A 20995-nucleotide genomic window follows, 5' to 3' on the forward strand; every position below is an offset into this window, starting at 1 on the left:
GCACTGCATCAGGGTTGGGTGCAGCCTTACCGCTGTGTCCCCGGGGGGGGGGCTGCATAGTCATCTCCCACCTCTGTGCAGCCAGTGGCCTGGGGTCCCCAATGCCATGCTGGAGCCTCCACATTTATTTGACAAATAAAATTTGCAGAATTTTAAAATACTGTGCGCAGAGCTTTTATACTTTGGGGGGCGGGGGGGCAGAATTTTTAATTTTTTGCCACAGAATGCCCTCAAGACTAATAAAATGACAACTGGTGTGGAGAAAGTAAATAAGGAAGTGTTATTTACTACTTCTCATAACACAAGAACTAGGGGTCACCAAATGAAATTAATAGGCAGTAGGTTTAAAACAAACAAAAGGAAGTGTTTTTTCACACAATGCAGAGTCAGCCTGTGGAACTCTTTGCCAGGGGATGTTGTGAAGGCCAAGGCTATAACAGGGTTCAAAAAAGAACTAGATAAGTTCATGGAGGATAGGTCCATCAATGGCGTCCCTAACCTCTGTATGCCAGAAGCTGGGAATAGGCAACAGGGACTGGATCATTACCTGTTCTGTTCATTGATTCTGGGGCACCTGGTGTTGGCCACTGTGGGAAGACAGGATACTGGGCTAGATGGACTTTTGGTCTGACCCAGTATGAGCATTCTTATGGTCTTTACTCCTGACATACTAGTGTACATAAATCAAGTGCACCAGAAAAGGGAGCTGTTTCTGAGTAGTCTTTGCTCTTTTAGGAAGTATTTACAATGAAAACGATGAAATGCAGTTCAGACATCCGTGTCTGCAAAGCTTTAAGTGTAGTGATGCTGTGGCAACATCAGATTCCTGTCTTCTACAATGGGAGTGATCAGAATGGCTCAGGATGCTCTAATCCACTCAGCCTTCCTAAATAGGCTGCCATGGGGTAGAATGAGAATCCTTTGACTCTTCGGTTTGCTATCCAGTTTCTAGAAGCTTCTGGGTTCTTGATTAACAATTGCCCATCCCTTTGCTAGATTCTGTATGTCTCAGGTATTGTGCTGAATATAGAAACTTGTAGTAATACTGCAGTGTTACCAAATGGTCCCAATCAGGGGTAAAGGTCTCATTGGGTTTGGCTCCCAAATTATGTAATCTAAACAGTGTGTACTGTCTTTGTTTTACAGTGAATGGTGCCACTGAGGAAGCTGATCCAACTGTCTACACGGGTAAAGTAATTCGCCCCCTGCGGAGTGTAGATCCCACACAGACTGAATACCAGGGAATGATTGAAGTCATGGAGGATGGTAAGCAGAAACAAACCTGACTCAGCACTTCCCTGCATTAAAGTGCCAACATACTGTTTGTAAAGTTGAGATTACTTTTAATGAGTCTGTTCAGCTCACACTTGGTATAGTTTGACAGTGAGCTTTGGCTGTAGATTAGTAAACTATAAACTAGCAACTTACGTAAACTTTTAATTCAAGTTTCTAGCTAGAAAAAGACATTGTGTCCAATGTAGAAACACTTCAAAATACTTCCTCATGAAGGAATAGAAATAGATCTTAAACAGTGTTTTCCTTCCCTCTCTGCTAGGGGAGATGAAAGGAGAGGTCTATCCATTTGGAATTGTGGGGATGGCAAACAAGGGTGATTGCCTGCAAAAGGGGGAGACAGTCAAGTTTCAGCTCTGCGTCCTTGGTCAGAATGAACAGACGATGGCTTGTAACATTACTCCTTTCCGCAGAGCCACTGTGGAATGTGTGAAAGATCAGGTTAGTGGATTCTTCCTTGAGACAAGAGTGTTCACATAATCATAGAAATGCAGGGGTGGAAAGGGCTTTGAGAGGTCAAGTCCAGCCCCCACATTGAGGCAAGACTCACTAAACCTAGACCATCCTTAACAGGGGTTTGTCCTATCTATTCTTAAATCTCCAATGATGGGGATTCCACAGCCTCCCTTGGAAGCTTCCCAGTCAACAAATTCCAGAACTTAATTATAAGGGTAGTTAGTTTTATATTAGGAAAGACTTCCTAACTACTGTATGAGTAACCATCTGATGGTTCTAACTTGTGTAGCTCTGAAATACTGGGACTTGAATTTTGAAGGAAAACAGAGTTACACAGAAACTTTTGTTCTGTTATCCCATGTGCCCAGTCACAGTCCCCTGTGTCGAGGAGTCCTGGGAGCTCACATTGTTCAGCCTCAGTAGGCATGCGGCAATTCTCTAAAGGGCCATATTTTTTTTTAGTTTGATGTACTCACACTACGCACCCACATCATATATCATTTGAAAGCTTATTTTGGGTACGTTTAGATGAGGTTATATGTGGAGCTGTTAAGTGGTGCCATAAGCCTCTGGGCAAGATGAAACAACGGTACCCAAAATGAGTGACTTTGTGCACAGTTCCAGAAACACTCCAGCATGATGGATTGAAGTTTATTGTTGATATTAATTTCAAAACCTTAATGTGGTGGTGTCAACGTTCCCTCCCCACCCTGAACTCTAGGGTACAGATGTGGGGACCTGCATGAAAGACCCCCTAAGCTTATTTCTACCAGCTTAGGTTAAAAACTTCCCCAAGATACAAATCCTTCCTTGTCCTTGGATGAGTACTGCTGCCACCACCAAGTCAGTTAGACAGAGATTCAGGAAAAGGACCACTTGGAGTTCCTGTTTCCCTAAAATGTCCCCCCCAAGCCTCTTCACCCTCTTTCCTGGGGAGGCTTGAGAATAATCTACCAACCAAATAGATAAACTAGGTGAACACAGATCAGACCCTTTGGTTTTTAGTATCCTAGAAACCCATCAGATGCTTAAACAGAACTTTATTATAAAGAAAGAAAAAAAGTAGAAGAAACACCTCTGTAAAATCAGGATGGAGTGTAATTTTACAGGGTAATAAGATTCAAAATGCAGAGGATTCCCCTCTGCACAAAACTTTAAAGTTACAAAAACACGGATAAACCTCCCTCTTAGCACAGGGAAAATTCACAAGCTAAAACAAAAGATACTCTAACGCATTTCCTTGCTATTACTTACTATTTCTCTAAGTTAGATGTATCATTCAGTAGAAGCTATATTACATGCTTGGTCTCTCTTTGTCTCAGAGAACATGCAGAGACAAAGCAAAAACCTTCCCCCCACAGATTTGAAAGTATTTTCTCCCCTTATTGGTCCTTTTGGTCAGGTGCCAACCAGGTTATCTGAGCTTCTTTACCCTTTACAGGTAAAGGGATTCTGTACCTCTGGCCAAGAGGGATTTTATATTACTGCATAAATAAAGATAGTTACCCTTCCCTTTATATTTGTGACAGGTGGTTATTGATCAGAGCTACCAAACAATGGTGTATTAAAAGATTTGTATTGGTTTTGTAAGGGCAGGTTTGTTTTTTCAGAAAGGAACTTTAGCATATGGCAAATATTGATAACATGAACTGTTTTCATATCACATTCTAAGTTGTCAGAATATTGTACAAGTGATTCTATTTTCAGATGACATATGCTGAGCAGATCAGTCTCTCAATTAAGATTGTGAAGCAGTAGCTATAGGTTGTGCATCCATAGTTTTGTACTGCATAATGAATAGATGTAAATGTGTGAATTCCTAATGTAATGTTTCTCCATTTGTAAGCTTTTGTACATAGTGTAGTTTCTAGCCTGCTTGGTAGAAGGTTTTTATTTGTAATTTGCCTAGGCATGTAATACTAGTCTTTTGAAATATTCTAGAAACTAGCTTTTTAATTGTGACACTTATGTACAAGTCATTCATTATTAGTGTTCGAGATGACAGTACACCACTTCATATTATGAATGTGCAAAAGGTGTACGAGAAATGGCCTAACAAGAAGTAGTGAAGACAGTCCACAAACAAGTCCTTACCTTTGCACTGAAGAGGGATGAGGAGCATGGTACATTTTTTACCAGCTATGTCATCAACAACCCATTTGACCCTGAATCACATCCAGAGGTGCTTATTGACTTACATACTGGACTGCATGTAACCTCAGATTTACAAAAGTGTCTCTACTGAAAATACTAGATGTTGAACAAATGGAGAGATTTGTGAAAGGTATACTTGATTCTGATGGGACACACCGCTTCTTCAGCCCAGTTAATAAATCTGTCATTAACATTTTGCTGGCATGGCCAAGATGACTGAATTGAAGTCTGGCAAGGGAAGGACGATCACAGCAGCTGTCAGTCCAGAAATTTGTTTTCCACAGAGCCTTGTCCTTCACAAGATGCAGAGATAATGTTTCGATGGCAACTGTTAGTCACACAGTATGACCTGTGCCCCTGCCCCTCTTCCATGCTGATGGAACACTTAAGCTTGGTCCACACTACCAGCTTATGTTGGTATAACTGTCATTCGGGGGGTAGGTTTTCCAGAGCGACGCAGTTACACTGATCTAACCCCTGGTATAGACAGTGCTGTGTTGATGGGAGGGCTTCTCACAGTGACATAACAATCCCCTCTCGTGGAGGTGGAATAAGTACACTGATAGGAGAATCTCTTCTGTGTCGGTAGGGTCTCCATTAAGCGCTACAGTGGTGCAGAATGGTGCAGTGCTGTAAGTGTAGACAAGCCCTTAAAAGACCAGACTAAGCTGAGTGAGGGCATCAGCTGAAAGCTCAAGCTGAAAGAATTCAAGAGCTAAGAGCATGCAACAAAGAAACCACGGTGTACATTAGAAATGCCCATGGCTGTCATACAAATGGCTGGAGACGCATTCCACACTTTCACTGAATTGGCTGCTGAGTACTTGAGGTAGGTCCTAACAGGATTTGACAAAAGCTAATTCTGTAATCAAAATCTTTGACAAATATGGCGAACTTTGGAAAGAGAGAACTGGACAGGATCTAAGATTGGATGCAACAAATAGCTTGACTGGCGGATGCCCTGTGCCTCCATAGAAAGTTTCTGAACTAAAGTGGCATCCAGCAAGCAGTCACTTGTAAAAATTTCTGACTACATGATTCAAAATGCACCTGAGTGTAGAAGCAGATCTCCTCTTCCCCCCCACCCCTCCAACGATGTGATTGTGCCACCCCGTTTGCTATGTGCAGGGGAGGGGAGGGAACCTTTTTTAATGTTGCCAAAACAAATGGAGCTTACTGCTTCAGAGATTTACCAAATTGGGGGAGGGTATAGATCAGCCACAATTCCTACAGCAAGGATGTTTGCAGCAGTGCTGTATGACCAGTGAGAGAGAAAAGGAGCTCCACAGAGACCTGAACTGCTTGCAACTCAATCTGTCCATCAAAGAGGACAAGTCACTGGCCAAACTCTCACCGTGTGAGGACAGTTCTAAGAGCATGTCAGAAGAGCATTTTGGCAAACAAAGATTTGGATGCCTTCACATGTAGGTAAATCAGATATTGGATCACCATTGCAGCATGGGTGGAAAAAATGTGGATGATCTACCTTCTATGTTCAAGTGCCCAATAGCATTTGAGTTTCTGCAGGACTTTATTTTTGCAGTGATCCTACTGGTTTAGGCACAATCAGCTAATTATCTGTAGTTAAAAGTCTTCCCTGCACAGAACTGTGTACATTGCAAGGCAGTGAAGACTCTGGTAACCCAGGTGCACATGACTGATAACTAGAAAGTGTCACCAGCACTATTACATTTCAGTGATACCTGTACAAACTTCTGGCTATTTTTAGCTTTTAGATTGTTGCTTTCAGGTCCGAAAGAAATCCATTATGTCTTGAAATAATACATAGTAATTTAACCCACACTAATCCAAACAGGTCAAAGTGGTCTTTTTAATGTGTTGATGGTGTCATTGTTCATGCCCACATCGATGGTAAGAGCACCACTTGACAGTCCCATATCCTACCTCATCTTGGAAATAAGCTTTCAAATCGTTTGATGTGCATGATGATTTTCCTATGGGAGAAGTTTTGTTACTAACTTCAAGTAGTTAGTGGTAGCTCTGTCCTGAAATATGAGGGCTGATATCCCTTCAGTTTTTATCATAGCTAATGTCGCTGCCAATAGATTATTCGTATAACTGTGTAATCCTTTTTTAATTTTACTAAAAGTATCTTGTAGTAAAATCCACAGTCTGCTTGGGAAGAGATGAGTGCAGGAGGTGGAAGGATGGAATATGTTGCCACCTTAATTTCACAGGGCATTCACTTCTTGTATTACGAGTAAATAGGAGCACCTGGTGGAGGCTTTCTGCCACTTATTGTGTATACTTTCCCACAAAAGAGTTGAATATTATACCTCCTGCCTCCTTTTGTTTGCTTTCTCTGGACCCCTTCTGCTATCAGACTTCTGAGATGGAGTGTCTGCAGTTTAACTCAGTATTCCACATAGTTGTTCCCACACATAAAGATGACAGTATCAGTATTAGGCCATGATTTTAAAAACAGATATGTAAGTTATGCTTCTAAGGCCATATTTAGGACCATAAGTGGCCTGACTTCCAAAAGAGCTGCGACACTAACCATGCCCTTTGGCTTAATAGGTGTTTAAATATGGATTTAGGTGCCTGATGTTAGGCATCCATTTTTTTAAAACCTTACCTGCACTCTGTCCCTTTTTAATACAACATATAAACAAAGTGGAGTTGAAATGCAATAGTGTGTCCATTTGAAATGACATGAATGAACTAAATTGCATTGCTGTTTTTCAGTTTGGCTTCATTAACTATGAAGTGGGTGACAGCAAAAAGCTCTTTTTTCATGTGAAAGAAGTTCAGGATGGTGTAGAGCTGCAGGCTGGAGATGAAGTAGAGTTCTCCGTGATCCTGAATCAGCGCACAGGGAAATGCAGTGCCTGTAATGTATGGCGTGTCTGGTGAGGAATTGGGATTATCTGGTTTAATCAGAAACAAATAATCAAATCTCTGCAGGTTGGGGGAAAAGCACACACTTTCCTGCGTGGGAAAGTGACGCTTTTTTTACATGACAGACCTTAATGTGCTTTTGTGTTAACTGGCATATTTGGTAAATGACTGCCTCCTGTATTATCAAACATATTGCATAAGTCCTGTTCTTAATAGTCACTGAATGGACAGCAGCATTCCTGCCTATTGAAAGGATTAGTATCATATTTGACAATGGGAAACATGGATGTGGACAGGTAAACCAAGTAAAATAATGAAATTAGAAGTCAAGATTTAATAGAATGGGCCACAGGGCTCTGTGAAGACAGGGTGGGTGAGGTAATATCTTTTATTGGACCAACTTCTGTTGGTAAGAGACATTGCATAAGCTTGAAAGTTCTTCAAGCTTATGCGGCTTCTCTTAACAGAAGCTGGTCCAGTAAACCTCCTTGTCTCTAATATCCTGAGACCAACATAGCTACGGCAGCATTGCATACAACATATGCAAAATGTGTGGCAGTTCAACAAGGGTTGGAGTCAAAGCTTCCGACTAGCATTTAACTGATATTCAGAAAACTTCATTGTAGCTCTGCACACTTGTTATAAACCTCTTTCCACTGATCCCTTACTGGTAGACATTTAATTGCAAGAAAATGTGGCAGACAGGCAGCTTTTTATTTTGGGTGCTTTGGAAAACTGAGTTCTGCACTGAAGGAGATTTTGAAAACTATGCCAAACTGTGGGAGAAATCACCCTGAAGCAAGTGTAGAACACGGAAAGAAGAAATGCTTTCCTGCGCTGTGTTGGCTAAGAGTGCACAACTCCAGGTAGAGATTAGTAGATATTGTTTGAATAAATTGCTTTGATTTTTTTTTGAATGGCTGACCATTAATACGTCAGTTTTACTTTTAAAAGCCTTTTGCAGTAGCAGCTAGGTGTGCACAAACTTTAAAGCCGTGTGGCCACTCTCAAAAATGGGCAAAGACTAAACCAAAAAGCTTCTTGCATTTGAGTTAGAGCTAATCATCCTTCATTTCTATAAGACTGAAGTGAGGTCCCCACCATGGAGGACACTGCCACCATTTGCAAAATCTTTAACAAAGACGCTGACGGTGAGATCCTCCCAGCTATTCTTAAATGCTGTGAGAAGTGTGGGTCAGTCAGTCTCTTAGATAACCGGGTCCCAGACAGTTAATTGAAAAACAGTGTAATGACTTGAATGTAGGAGTTATGTAGTCACAATGGCCTGCCCCGCTCAGGAAGCAGGCAATTCAGGGCTTTCTGCTGGATCTTCCAGATGTATTTCAAGCATATCCCTAAAGAGAGGGCATTAAGCAGCAGCCAGGTTAGGGGGAGTGGTGCTTTTTCCAAGCTCTGCATACAGAGCTGAGTGGTTAAGGCACTCGACTACAATCCTGAAGGTCATGGGTTTGTCTCACTTAACCTCAGACTCGCAAAGCCTGCCTCCAGTTCACCTAGCTTCAGTATGGCTACCTGATCCATTGTTAGGGCGGTCAAAGGTGGTTGGATGTGATTCCTGAACCATTGGTCATGAAACGGATGTGTTTTAACCGCATCAGCCTGAGGAGCCATTGGCTCAGGGGACCTATGGCTTTGACTGTGCAAAATTTACATACCCCCTCATTCTTATGTGAGGAATTTAATTTAAATATCAGGATCACTGGGTATCTGCACTAACCCCTTCTGAGATGAATAGGTAGCTCACGCTAGTCAGAGCTATTGTTCCAAGTGCTGCAGACTCATGTTACACTTCAAGTTTTTGAGTTCATCTCTGCAACTGTAACAGCCAGTTGTTTCTCCAGAGATTCTGGAGAGTTGTTGGCATGTTGTACCACGGCATATCAATGATTCCTGAGCACTGGCATTAAGCTTAATTGGGATGTGACAAACACATGGGGTGACTGTTGAAGGTTTGCATTGAGAGGAAAGATTGTAGCTTCCTGGCTAGCTGTAGAGGATAAAGAGATGTCAGCAGGAGCCCACAGAAGAGAATCCAGGGGCTGCAGTAAATATCGTAGGACCTTGGGGTTGGTATAGTGTCCTTTCCAGAAAGCCCATCTCAAAATGAGGTGACTTCTTTAGTCTCAATTTCCTTTTTGTCTTGGTACAAATTATCCAATTCCCAGTCACCTCATATGCCTTCCCAAATGTTAGTCCGGACATTATCCAGGGGATGGCTGCTGCCCCAAGTAACTAGCTCCATTTCTGTTACAGTGAAGGCGCAAAGGCTGTTGCTGCTCCGCGTCCTGATAGACTTGTTAATCGTTTAAAGAGCATTACTTTAGATGATGCCACTGCTCCTCGCCTAACAGTTCTTCGTCAACCAAGGGGACCGGATAACTCAAAGGTATACTCTTACGATAACAGCCTAGTGTGCAGAATCACTCTCTATAAATATCTAGAAATAATGGTAATTTATGGAAATAGAATCTTGATTCTTCAAGATGAATTGTCCATATGATTTGCACTCTGGGTGCATATGTACCCCACATACATGAGATCAGATTCTTTTTTGCCAGCAGTATCCATTGGGGGTAGTGCCTGTGCTCTGATGTCCTTGAACATACACATCTCCATCAAGGATGCAAACAGCAGGGAGTAGGCCCAGCTATACATACACATCTCCATCAAAGGATGTAAACAGCGGGGAGTAGGCCCAGCTATCGTAGTTTTTTTTTTTATTGCTGGTAGCAATGAGATGGAACTCCTGCAGTATCCACCTCCTTCAGTGTGTATGTAGTTGTGTGTTAGGCTTGTTGCCAGTTGGCAGTACACAAAAAGTCCTTATTTTAATCAGCTTCTGTTTTTAGCACAGAAACCTTCCCCTCTGTACAAGGGCTCTAGCAAAGTAACCAAAGTGAAATCTCCAGGTTTTAAAACCTGCCCCTCTGTGCAAAACCTCAGTGCCACTTAATAATGGGCACCTGGTGTCACCTCTTACCAGGGTTGCTTGTGATAGCTGTAGTCCAAGAAAAGTCATAGCAGGAGTGGCTTTCCAACCCTACACCTAGGGGGTGAGACCCAGAGACTGGACTTGTTGGACATGCAGCCTGTTCATGTACTAGCCTCCAGATGTCACCGATGACTAAGCTCTCCTGTGCAACTGTTTCAGTATGTGAACAGGCTACCTCAACACCAAGAGTAACTAAAGACCATCTGTCTGAAGGACAGTTGATAGTCCACGTGTCCTTACGTGTTGTGCCAGATGTGGCTGACACAGCAGCAAATACTGTGGTTATGTTGGTAGCCATGAGAACATCCTGGCTCTGATTATCAGGGATTCCCAAGGAGGTTCAAACAACTGACAGTCTTCTCTTTGGCAACAAATTTCTTAATCCAAAGGGGGATGAGGCCATACATTTCTTGAAGGACTCTAGGGCCATTCTGTGCTCCCTGGGCTTCTGTTTCAGCCCCAAGAAAGAAGCAAGCAAGACCAGACTTTCAGGCACCATCTCTCTGCTGATTACTATTACCAGCCTCAAGAGACCTCAGAGTTTCTGAGAAAGAAATAGAGGTTCCAGGAACAGTGACTCTGACTCTTCCTCTAGTGCTTCACAATGTCTTTCCCCTGGCATTCAATTTGACACAGTTGTCACAAGCCTAGGAGAACCTCCAGAGGATCTAGTCTCTTCTGCCCCCTTTTGGCAACCACCTCTTATTTTTGGGAAATCTGGATTCAGTCATCTCAGACCTGTGGGTCCCAGGAATTGTACAAGCCAATTCCAATCCCTTCCTACTTCTTATACCCCCTTTCTCATCCCTTTTCATGAATCCTTCTCCTAAGATACTGTTAAAACAGTGGACTCCTACAACTAAGCAGTGGAAGAGGTGATCTTGGTAGTCAGGGGCAAGGGTCTTTATTCCCATTACTTATCCCAGAAAAGGGGATTGGCCTCCCATTCTGGACCTCTGTTTCAACATCTTCATCTGCTGTTCAGTTTCAGGAGGGTGACTCTAGCCTCCATAATTCCCTCTGTAGATCCACAAGATTGGTTCAGAGCTCTCAACCTGCAGAATTCCTGTTTTTATAGAAAGGTTTTTTGTGGGTTAGATTAATTAGATTCCTAGTAGGAACACCTCATTACTCGTGTGGGAGCCTGCCCTTTGGTCTTTCCATGGCACTGAGGATGTTCACAACTGCCAAACCCTTGGTGGTAGCTCATCTAAAGAGACCAGGGATCCTGGTCTACCTGTATACCTTGACTGACTGATTCAAGGAAGATCTCCCGCACCTCCAACATGTGACTAACTCAGTTGAAATAACCTTAAGTTATTTACCATTTTGGGCCTCAAAGTCTGAGAAATCCACATAGACTCAATACTTAGCGCTTATAGTAGCCATGTTAGATTTTTAGGTCAGTGAGAGCTTACCTTACAGAGATAAAGTTGTTTGAGGTTTATCAAGATCACTCAAGAACATCAGTGAGACTGGCCTCTCAGACTCTTGACACATCTTAGAAATGTAGGACTGAAAGGGACCTCAAGAGGTCATCAAGTCTAGCCCCTCTGTGTTGAGGCAGGACCAAATAAACCTAACCTATCCCTGACCAGTTAATGTCCAACCTGTTCTTAAAACCCTCCAATGGTGGGGATTCCCCAACCTCCCTTGGAAACCTATTCCAGAACTTTTCTGCCTTTTTATAGTTAAAATGTTTTTCCTAATACCTAACCTAAATCTCCTTTGCTGCAGATTAAGCCCCATTACTACTTGACCTGCCTTCAGAGGAGAACAATTGATCACCGCGCTTAAAATATTCATACATTACAAGGGCAGAAGAGGTCGTCATGATCTAGTCCAACCTCCGGTATAACACAGGCCATAGAACTTCCCCCTGAATAATTCCTAGAGCCAAGCTCTTCAAATCAAGATTGGTTGCTTTTTTCCAAAAGTCCACCATGACCCATGGTAAATTGTTCCCATTGTTAATTATGTTCACTGTTACAAATTTACCTTATTTCCAGCCTGAATCTGTCTAGCTTCAATTTACAGCGATTGGATCATGTTATAACTTTTTTTACTAGATTGAAGACCCCATTATTAAATGTTTCCCATGTAGTTAGTTACTCTCTAATCAAGACACCCCACCTTCTTTGTTAAGCTGAATCATAGAATATCAGGGTTGGAAGGGACCTCAGGAGGTCAATCTAGTCTAACCCCCTGCTCAAAGCAGGACCAATCCCCAGTTTTTGCCCCAGATCCCTAAATGGCCCCCTCAGGGATTGAACTCACAATCCTGGGTTTAGCAGGCCAATATTCAAACCACTGAGCTATCCCTCTGAGCTCTTTGCGTCATCACTAATCCTTTAATCATTCTCCTGGCTCTTCTCTGAACCCTCTCCAGTTTACCAACGTTGTTTAATTGTGGCCACCAGAACTGGACACCGTATTCCAACAGGGGTTGCACCATAGCTAATTCCAGGGGGGAAATAACTTCTCTACTCCTGCTTGAGATTCCACTTAACGCATCCTAGGATCACTGATGCTGGCAGACCAGGTGCTAGCTCATGCCCAGGCCTCACCGAACACTGACAAATGGATAACTGGAAACCAATCTTCCTCACCTGTGTTAGAATTGTTAAAATAGATCTTAAGTTTATAAGAATGTGTTTAGTGTTTCCACTTTATGAAATGCTTATGGGTCACTGAATGTGTTAATCTCACTATCTGCATCCCATGTTATAAGGTAACGTTTACGTGTTTGCTTCAACGTAACTATAAAAGTGTTTGCTATGACACTGGAAATCCCCACAGTCAGGAGAGGAGCATTACCAAGTGTGAACTTGTGGTAAACTAGTATAAAAGTCACATTCTGTCCATCAGTAGAGACCTGTAGACACCAGATGAACCATTTGTAGAACATCAGTGAACAAAGACTGATTTTGCTTCCCCTATACCCATGAAAAGGGGATGTGTACAAACCTTTGTCCGAACTGTGGTGGGAATAAGTCCCTGACCAGAAGGAACCATATCACTATTCTGCTGAGAAATTTGGAGAGGGCAATATATCTAAGCATAAACAAGGGATCCCCGCACTGCTTTGCTTGGGGTAGCCCTAAAGGACACAGAGCTTGCACTTTACAGCAACTTCTATAACTTTTTGAAACCTAAGATAACTCTTCTGTGCGTGATGTTTACCTGCTTTAACCCAGAAGTCACCTACTCCAGGACATGCCCAACAAAGAAAGTAACAGAACACCACTAGCTGTCACCTTCAGCCCCCAGCTTTAACCTCTCCAGCACATCATCAAGGATCTACAACCTATCCTGAAGGACAATCCCTCACTCTCACAGATCTTGGGAGACAGGCCAGGCCTTGCCTACAGACAGCCCCGCAACCTGAAGCAAATACTCACCAGCAACCACACAACAGAACCACTAACCCAGGAACCTATCCTTGCAACAAAGCCCATTGCCAACTCTGTCCACATATCTATTCAAGGGACACCATCATAGGACCTAATCACATCAGCCACACCGTAAGAGGCTCATTCACCTGCACATCTACCAGTGTGATATATGCCAACAGTGCCTCTATGCCAACAGTGCCTCTCTGCCATCTACATTGGCCAAACCGGACAATCTCTACCCAAAAAAATAAATGGACACAAATCAGATGTCAAGAATTAACATTCTAAAACCAGTCGAAGAACACTTCAGCCTCCCTGGTCACTCAATTTCAGACCTAAAAGTTGCAATTCTCCAACAAAAAAAACTTCAAAAACCGACTCCAATGAGAGACGGCAGAATTGGAATTAATTTGCAAACTGGACACCATTAAATTAGGCTTGAATAAAGACTGGAGTGGATAGGTCATTACACAAAGTAAAAACCATTTCCCCATGCTGATTTTTTCCCCCGTACTGTTTGAAATGGGCCATCCTGATTATCACTACAAAAGGCTTTTTTTCTCCTGCTGATAATTGGTCTCGTTACAGTTGGTATGGCAACACCATTTTTTCATGTTCTCTGTGTATATAAATCTGCCCACTGTATTTTCCACTGAATGCATCCGATGAAGTGAGCTGTAGCCCACGAAAGCTTATGCCCAAATAAATTTGTTAGTCTCTAAGGTGCCACAAGTCCTCCTCATTTTTTTTTTTTTTTTTGCTGATAGAGACTAACACGGCTACCACTCTGAAACCTGCTTTAACCTTGTAAGTAATCCCTTTCTTTTTCCTAGCTAACCGTTTAGTTAGATTACAGGATTCGCTACAAGCATTGTCTTTGAGAAACATTGAGGTACAATTGACTTGCAGTAAGTGACTGACTGGTCCTTTGGGACTAGGAGTAACCTGAATATCGTGATTTTTCGATGTAAGGGACCATCTGTTACAAAGGCAGGCTTGCTTGATCATTTTTGTTGCTTTCCTCTATACTCTCTCCAATTTGTCTACTTATTTCCTAAAGTGGGATGCCCAGGATTGGGAACAGTGCTCCGTTTGGGGCCTCATCAGTGCTGGGTAGAGGGACTGTTGCCTCCAGTCTCTTATGAACAACACTCCTGTTAATACATCCAGGGGTAACAGCTTTTTTCACAGCTGTATCCCATCTTGTATCACAAATTGAATGAGTCACCAGTAATCCCTGGATCCTTTTCAGCAGTGCTACCACCTAGTCCATTACTTTGAATTTGTATTTGATTTTTTCCTTCCTACGTGAATACTTGCACTTCTCTATTGAGTTTAATCTCTTTGAATTCAGACCAATTCTCCAGTTTGTCAAGGTTCTGACTCCTAATCCTGTCTTTCAAAGTCCTTGCAACCCCTCCCAGCTTGGTGTCATTTGAAAGTTTTATAAACATACTGTCCACTCCAGTCTCCAGGTCATTAATGAAAATATTGAATAAGAGCAGACTAAGGACTGACCCCTGTGGGACCCAGTTTAGATATGCCCTCCTAGTGTGACAGCAAATCATTGATAACTACTCTTGAGTGTAGTCTTTCAACCAGTTGTGCATCCACCTTATAGTAATTTCCTCTGGATCATATTTCCTTAATTTGCTTATGAGAATATCATGTGGAACTGTTGGATGGCTTACTAAAATCTAGGACACCTGTGTGATGCGGTTTGCCAGACTTCACCTATGCTCCATGCAGGGGAGGGTTGAAATTTGTCTACCCAGCAGACACTGCATAGACATGAAGATCAGTCTTCTCCCTCTTAAATTGATAAGACCCTCTTCACGTGTGCAACAGAATAACCTTCTCCGCCTCTACCTACCAAGACTCTGGTGGCAGATGCCTCTTCAGGGGTGGAGGGAGCTTATCTAGATCACCTTCAAACACAAGGTCTGTGGTACCCTCAGAAGTTCATCTATAGCCCAGAGCCATCTGCCTGGCATAAAAAGCATTTCTGCCTTTACGCCAGGGATCCATGGTCCAGGTGCTGACAGACAGCATCACAGCTATGCATTATGATGACAGAAAGGAGTAGGTAATCTCCACTGATACTGAGGGAAGTGAGGCAAGATGCATGACTGATCACGACTGCCCAGGCTATAGGCAGTTCTGGTATTAGGACCTTATTCACCTTTTACCATAGCCGCCACCATCCCCTTACTGGCCTTACCCAACAGTCTTGCAGAACAATGGTCAGATCCTGCACCTGGACCCTGCTTTCTTGTATCTGACAGCCTGGATGTTTGACAGGATGACGTCCACTGAAAGAAGCTGTTCAGCTGAAGTTCAGAACATTCTGCTCCAGAGCAGGAAAGCATTAACTAGACTGACTTGGAAAACTCCTCCTTCCACTTAGTTTTATATTGGGGCATCTGAGCCCCAGCTATTGCCCTTGACTGCTCATTTGAGTACTAGTGGACTGCTGACTAGCCCTGAAACAATGTGGAATATTTCCAAGGGTCCATCTGGCAACAGTATCTCTGTACATCCTATTCAAGGCCATGCTGTACTTTGGCACTCTTCAAAGTCTAGATTTTTTTAAACTTATGTTTTTCCCCCCTCAGTCTTTCCCATGTTTTGAAGACTGTTCCTATTTCTAAAATCTTTAGGGCAGCTACATGGAGCTCAGGCCCCACACTTAAAATATACTATTCCTTGATAGAGGCTTCCACACTGGATGCCTGCTTTGATAGGATTGTCTTACGGTCATTATCTCAGTAAGAGTCCTGTTACCCACCCCGCCAAGGAAACACAACTTTTTGTTCGAGTCACCAAAAGTGCATCCATGTGAACAATCTCTGAGCAGGGTTACTTACCATACTGTAACTGGCTCTTGTGTGTTGTCCACATTGGTTCCACAACACACCCTCCTCCACTACTGTGGATTCCTATTCCTCTGGGATTCTGTATTGGCGAAGGAAGTGGGGATGATTGGGCGTGCTCTGCTCTTTATCTGGCATGGGGATGTGAGAACATTAGGGTGCAGGGGTAGCCTCAGTGGACACTACTGGCTAAAAGAATCTGATCCTGTTTACATCGCCCACATATGCACCAAGAGTGGAATGGGTGTGGACAATACATCACAAAGAACCACATTACTATAAGGTAAGTAACTGTTCTTTTCGTAACGTATGAATGCTGATAAAGGCTAAAACTGTTCTTACTTTGTTAATTCTTTTAAATGTAAAAGTCAAAAATCAAGGCTTCCTGTCTTGCTATGTTTGCCACAAGCCACTCAAGCTGCTGATCCCGGAAAGGACTGTAATGCACTAACATAGTTAATCTGAATTTCAGAGCTGGGTGTATAATTACCACCTCAGCTGGCAGGTGATGCTAACTGTCTTTAAGAATGACAAATTGATTGCTAGAAGGCAAAATGTACTCTTCTGCAGCAATCCATTTAAAACTCCTCTAGAGAAACAGCTTTCTAATGAAAGAGCCTATTCTCCTTTGTGCAGAAATAATCCACCTAGGAGAAAGGGGAAAGAGCTGGAGCCTCAGCTCATTGAATTTCATAGGAACTTTTGTTAGCATGGAGGAATCTGGGGGAGCCCAGCAAGCTCACTCCTCACCTGTGTTCCCTCTAAGGTGTGTGCCTGCGTGGCTGCACAGGAGGCCATCAAGGGCCACGCACACAGGTGAGCGTGGAGGGTGGGTGGGGGCAGTGGGGTGAGATGTGGGGCAGTGACGGTAGTTTGGGGTGTGCAGGGCTTGGGATGTGGGGGGAAGACTCCTCTCCCCCCACCCCAGCTCCGCCTCTCCCCTGGTCAGCACAGTATCTTGTTTAGCAGAATGTGTGTTGTCACCATCTGAATAGCCAGGAAATAATGCCTCAATAAAACTTTCAGTAGACTGCCGGAGAGATGCTTCTAGCAAGCTCCACGCCGATTGATAAGTTTTAACTTCATGTAAAGGTCTTATAAACCTCATTCTTGGCCATTACCTATCATTTAATTTTTTCTCTGTTACACTATCTACATTATTTATCTCATTCCTTTTTTAAAATGGCAAAAATCGTATTTCATTGTCCCTGGCTTTCCATTGCATAAGACACCAATTACTTGGATCAACTGGCAGAAAATGTTCTTGTGTTGAGGTTAGTCACTGGATCAATATAACATTGCCCCTCAACTTGAACTGTGCTCTGAGTTCAGAAGTAAGATCATGTGTTAAGCATTCCATAGAAGCTTTAAGTATCAGGCTGAAGAAGTGAGCCTTTCCCATTTATAGATTGCAAAGGAACAGTGTCTAGGTAAGACAAAGTTAATACAAATTCTGATAAGTACATTTTGGTTGAGCTCCCCTTGGGGAAACTACAGGGTCTGATGGTTGCTGTATACAACCTCATTAAGGTGAATGTCAGCTGTGCACACTTCGATGAAATTCATTGTTGATAAATGGAAAGTAATGCACATGGGAAAACATAATCCCAACTATACATATAAAATGATGGAGTCTTAATTAGTTGTTACCACTCAAGAAAGAGTTCTTGAAATCAATGTGGATAGTTCTCTGAAACCATCGACTCAGTGTGCAGCTGCAGTCAAAAAAGGAAACAATGTCGAGAATTATTAAGAAAAGGATAGATAAGACAGAAAATATCATATTGCCTCTATATAAATCCATGGTACATTCACATCTTGAATAATGTGTGCAGATGTGGTCACCTATCTCAAAGATATATTGGAATTGGAAAAGGTTCAGAAAAGGGCAACAAATCATTAGGCGTATGGAACAACTTCCATGTGAGGAGAGAGTAATAAGACGGACTTTTCAGCTTGGAAAAGATGACTAGGGGGGATATGATAGAGGTCTATAAAATCATGACTGGTGTGGAGAAAGTGAATAAGGAAGTGTTTATTCCTTCTCATAATACAAGAACTAGGGGTCACCAAATGAAATTAATAGGCAGCAGTTTAAAACAAAAGTATTTTTTCACACAACACACAGTCAACCTGTGGAACTCTTTGCCAGAGGATGTTGTGAAAGCCAAGACTATCCCAGGGTTAAAAAAAGAACTAGATAAGTTCATGGAAGATACAGGTCCATCAATGGCTATTAGCCAGGATGGGCGGGGATGGTATCCCTAGCCTGTTTGCCAGAAGCTGGGAATGGGCGACAGGCTGGATCACTTGATGATTACCTGTTCTGTTCATTCCCTCTGGGACACCTGGAATTGGCCACAGTTGAAATACAAGATACTAGGCTAGATGGACTTTTGGACTGACCCAGTGTGGCCACTTATGTTGAAATTCACGTAGGAACATAGGTAGCCACAGAAAGTTCCCCAATGCAGCAGAACTGTCATGGTTACACTACATGTGAATGGGTAACTTCAGCTAGGTGCAGAGGACACAGTACCTCCTGTATGAGAGACACTGGAACATTGTATATGTGCATGAGACTCTGAAGGTGAACTTGACTGTGCTACCTTAATTGTCCAAGCTGATCCAGTGTAAAAATATAAACCACATGAAGGTTGAATAGTCTTTATGGCTTTTAAAGTGCTTTGTATTAATACAAGAGGATGGTAATAAGGGGAATTTGAGTGGTGGTTTTTTTAACTGAATGCTTTCTTAATTATTTTGAGCCTTAGTGTCCTGATTTAAAAAGAAACATTTACTTTGATTTCTAAATTGTGGTATTATATTTTACATTCAGACAAGACCTTTACAGATGAAGCCCTGTCTGAACATTAAATATCTCAAGCATTTTGCATAAGTGGAAAAGATTCTTCCTCTCCAAAATTCCCCTTCTCTTTCCAAACTCCTGCACAGTGCTCTGTGCTGTTGGCCTAGCTGGCTGCCAGTTTTCCTCACCAGAGGTGGCTGCATTTCAATGGTACATTTATATGCATAGTTTGCAAAGCATGTACTGACCCTTGTGGAAGGGGGCTGTAGGAATGAATGTGGATAGGCACTGCCGAGGTCACCTGAAGACCCACCTTTCCTAAGACCTAGCTAGGTACTAGCAGTAGGATGTTGTGAGCTCTTGGTGAAAAATGGGGCTGTTGTGAAAGTCGGGAGATGATGGTGCATATCCACAAATTACCTCGATATTGGTGCTGCACATAAAATTAATTCCACAAATGGATGGAAAAAATTAGAGCGAACACTGCTCTTCACCCTTCCAGGTGTGTAGAGGGGATTCTTTGGAGTTAAAGGAAATGGTATAGAGCACAGTGCCTAGGTAGAACTGCAGACAAATGCATGGGAGCTCTGTGCTAACTTGAGCCAGCTTTGTCCCCAAATATGAACATCAGAAATCCTGGTAACACTTTACCCTGTTAGAAACAAAACATGAAGAGTGGGCTATACTTTGATATATTACAGCTCTCTCAATTTCTCCATCTCTGTTAACCATATACATTATTTCACATTGCAGTTGATTAATGAGGTTTTATGTCATTACAGGGATTTGGTGCAGAGAGAAAGATTCGTCAAGCTGGTGTTATTGACTAACTGATCCATAAAGCACATAACTAAGTACGATCAAGCAGTGGGAGCTGGTGAAGGGTACTGAATATCTCCCTATTCATCCCTTCCAAATTCTAAGAAGCTATTACACCAGTTTTAACACCTTCCTCATGTTATGTTTAAAAAAATTTATGAAACCATTTTAAAATTATGCACAGTTGCATCCTGAAACTATAAGGCGCCACCTTAAGTTATCACATTTTAGACGCTTTTTGAATGGTGCATTTAACGCAACTGGTAACTGCAAGTCTACATTGCCTATGTAAGTGAACATTATAGACAGTTCTACTCCGGTAGACCTTATGAAATTCTGCACTAAAAAGATATATACTCTACCTTCATTATTTCTGACAAGGTGTTACTATGCCTTAGCTCTCAGTTGTATTATCTTCCCCTCCAAGTGGGAGGCTCACTTCCTGTTTGTTCAGATCTAATTCTGAGGACCATATGAGGGTGGACTATATTAACTTTTTTATATATAAATCTGTATGAGCATTCAGATAACTTTATTAAGTTGATGGCCAAATGTTACAATGTTGTTTTCATCTCTCATTTAAACTTGAGTCCATGTAGCAAAGTTCTGTTAGATCTCAGTGAAAGTACCTTCCAGAATAGATCAGTTTTTGTAACTTTCTGCAAATAGTATGTGCGGTGCAGAATTTCAGAAGGATGAGGTGTGCCATTGGTGTGGTAATTTAAATATATAAAACAATGCACAAATTTTGCTGCTGCTTAGAACACTGCAGCTTCTAAACCCAGTTTCTTTTACTGATTTAAATTTAAAAATTGTGCCTGAAGTGAATACATTTTTCTTTTTGCAGCCAGCACCCAGTGTACTGTAAAAGAATAAATACTTAGGCTTTCCATAGCTGTATTGAGATTTTCATCAAGGTGAAATAGTTAATGTCTGTGTGCTTTTTTCTCCCCCCCCCTCCCCCATTCTTCCCCAGTCACACTTTATCAAGCAAGAAAACTGAATGATTGGTCTAAGTATTACTTTAACCAAAAAGATCAGGAGTTATTTTCTTTGAATAGAGGGCAGTACTGTGTTTTTTTTTTTCCATATTACCTCTATTCTCAATTTAGAGTTTTTCTTCTCTGGGAGATGCATTATCTTTGTGAAACAAACATTGCTTTCTCCAATTTTCTGTTAATGGCAAAGAATGGAAATAGAATAAAGTTTTACTGATTTTGAAAAAAAATGCTTCCAGTCTGGTCTCTAAGTTCACATTCAGCGCTCAAGGTCTCTGAATTCCAAAGCCTCATGTTTCTGCAGTGTTTCGTTAGCCCCCTTA

At 42.1% G+C, this 20995-nt stretch overlaps 1 protein-coding gene across 6 annotated transcripts in view; it reads left to right on the forward strand.

The window, feature by feature from the left end:
• Positions 1–20902, forward strand: part of CSDE1 (cold shock domain containing E1) — a 51581-nt gene extending 30679 nt beyond the window's left edge. For 5 of the 6 annotated variants that reach the window (XM_075121947.1, XM_048827026.2, XM_075121946.1 and 2 more), the window contains 5 exons: positions 1147–1266; positions 1556–1734; positions 6613–6776; positions 9040–9172; positions 19638–20902. In XM_075121947.1, coding sequence (XP_074978048.1) covers positions 1147–1266; positions 1556–1734; positions 6613–6776; positions 9040–9172; positions 19638–19685 — 644 coding nt within the window. In that variant the 3' untranslated portion in view covers positions 19686–20902. Of the gene's footprint in view, positions 1–1146; positions 1267–1555; positions 1735–6612; positions 6781–9039; positions 9173–19637 lie in introns of those variants that run through there. The other variant, XM_048827030.2, reaches the window with a different exon arrangement.
• Positions 20903–20995: the final 93 nt, after the last annotated feature.

The sequence above is a fragment of the Caretta caretta genome, chromosome 21 (assembly GCF_965140235.1).
Source record: "Caretta caretta isolate rCarCar2 chromosome 21, rCarCar1.hap1, whole genome shotgun sequence".
Taxonomy (NCBI): Eukaryota; Metazoa; Chordata; order Testudines; family Cheloniidae; genus Caretta; species Caretta caretta.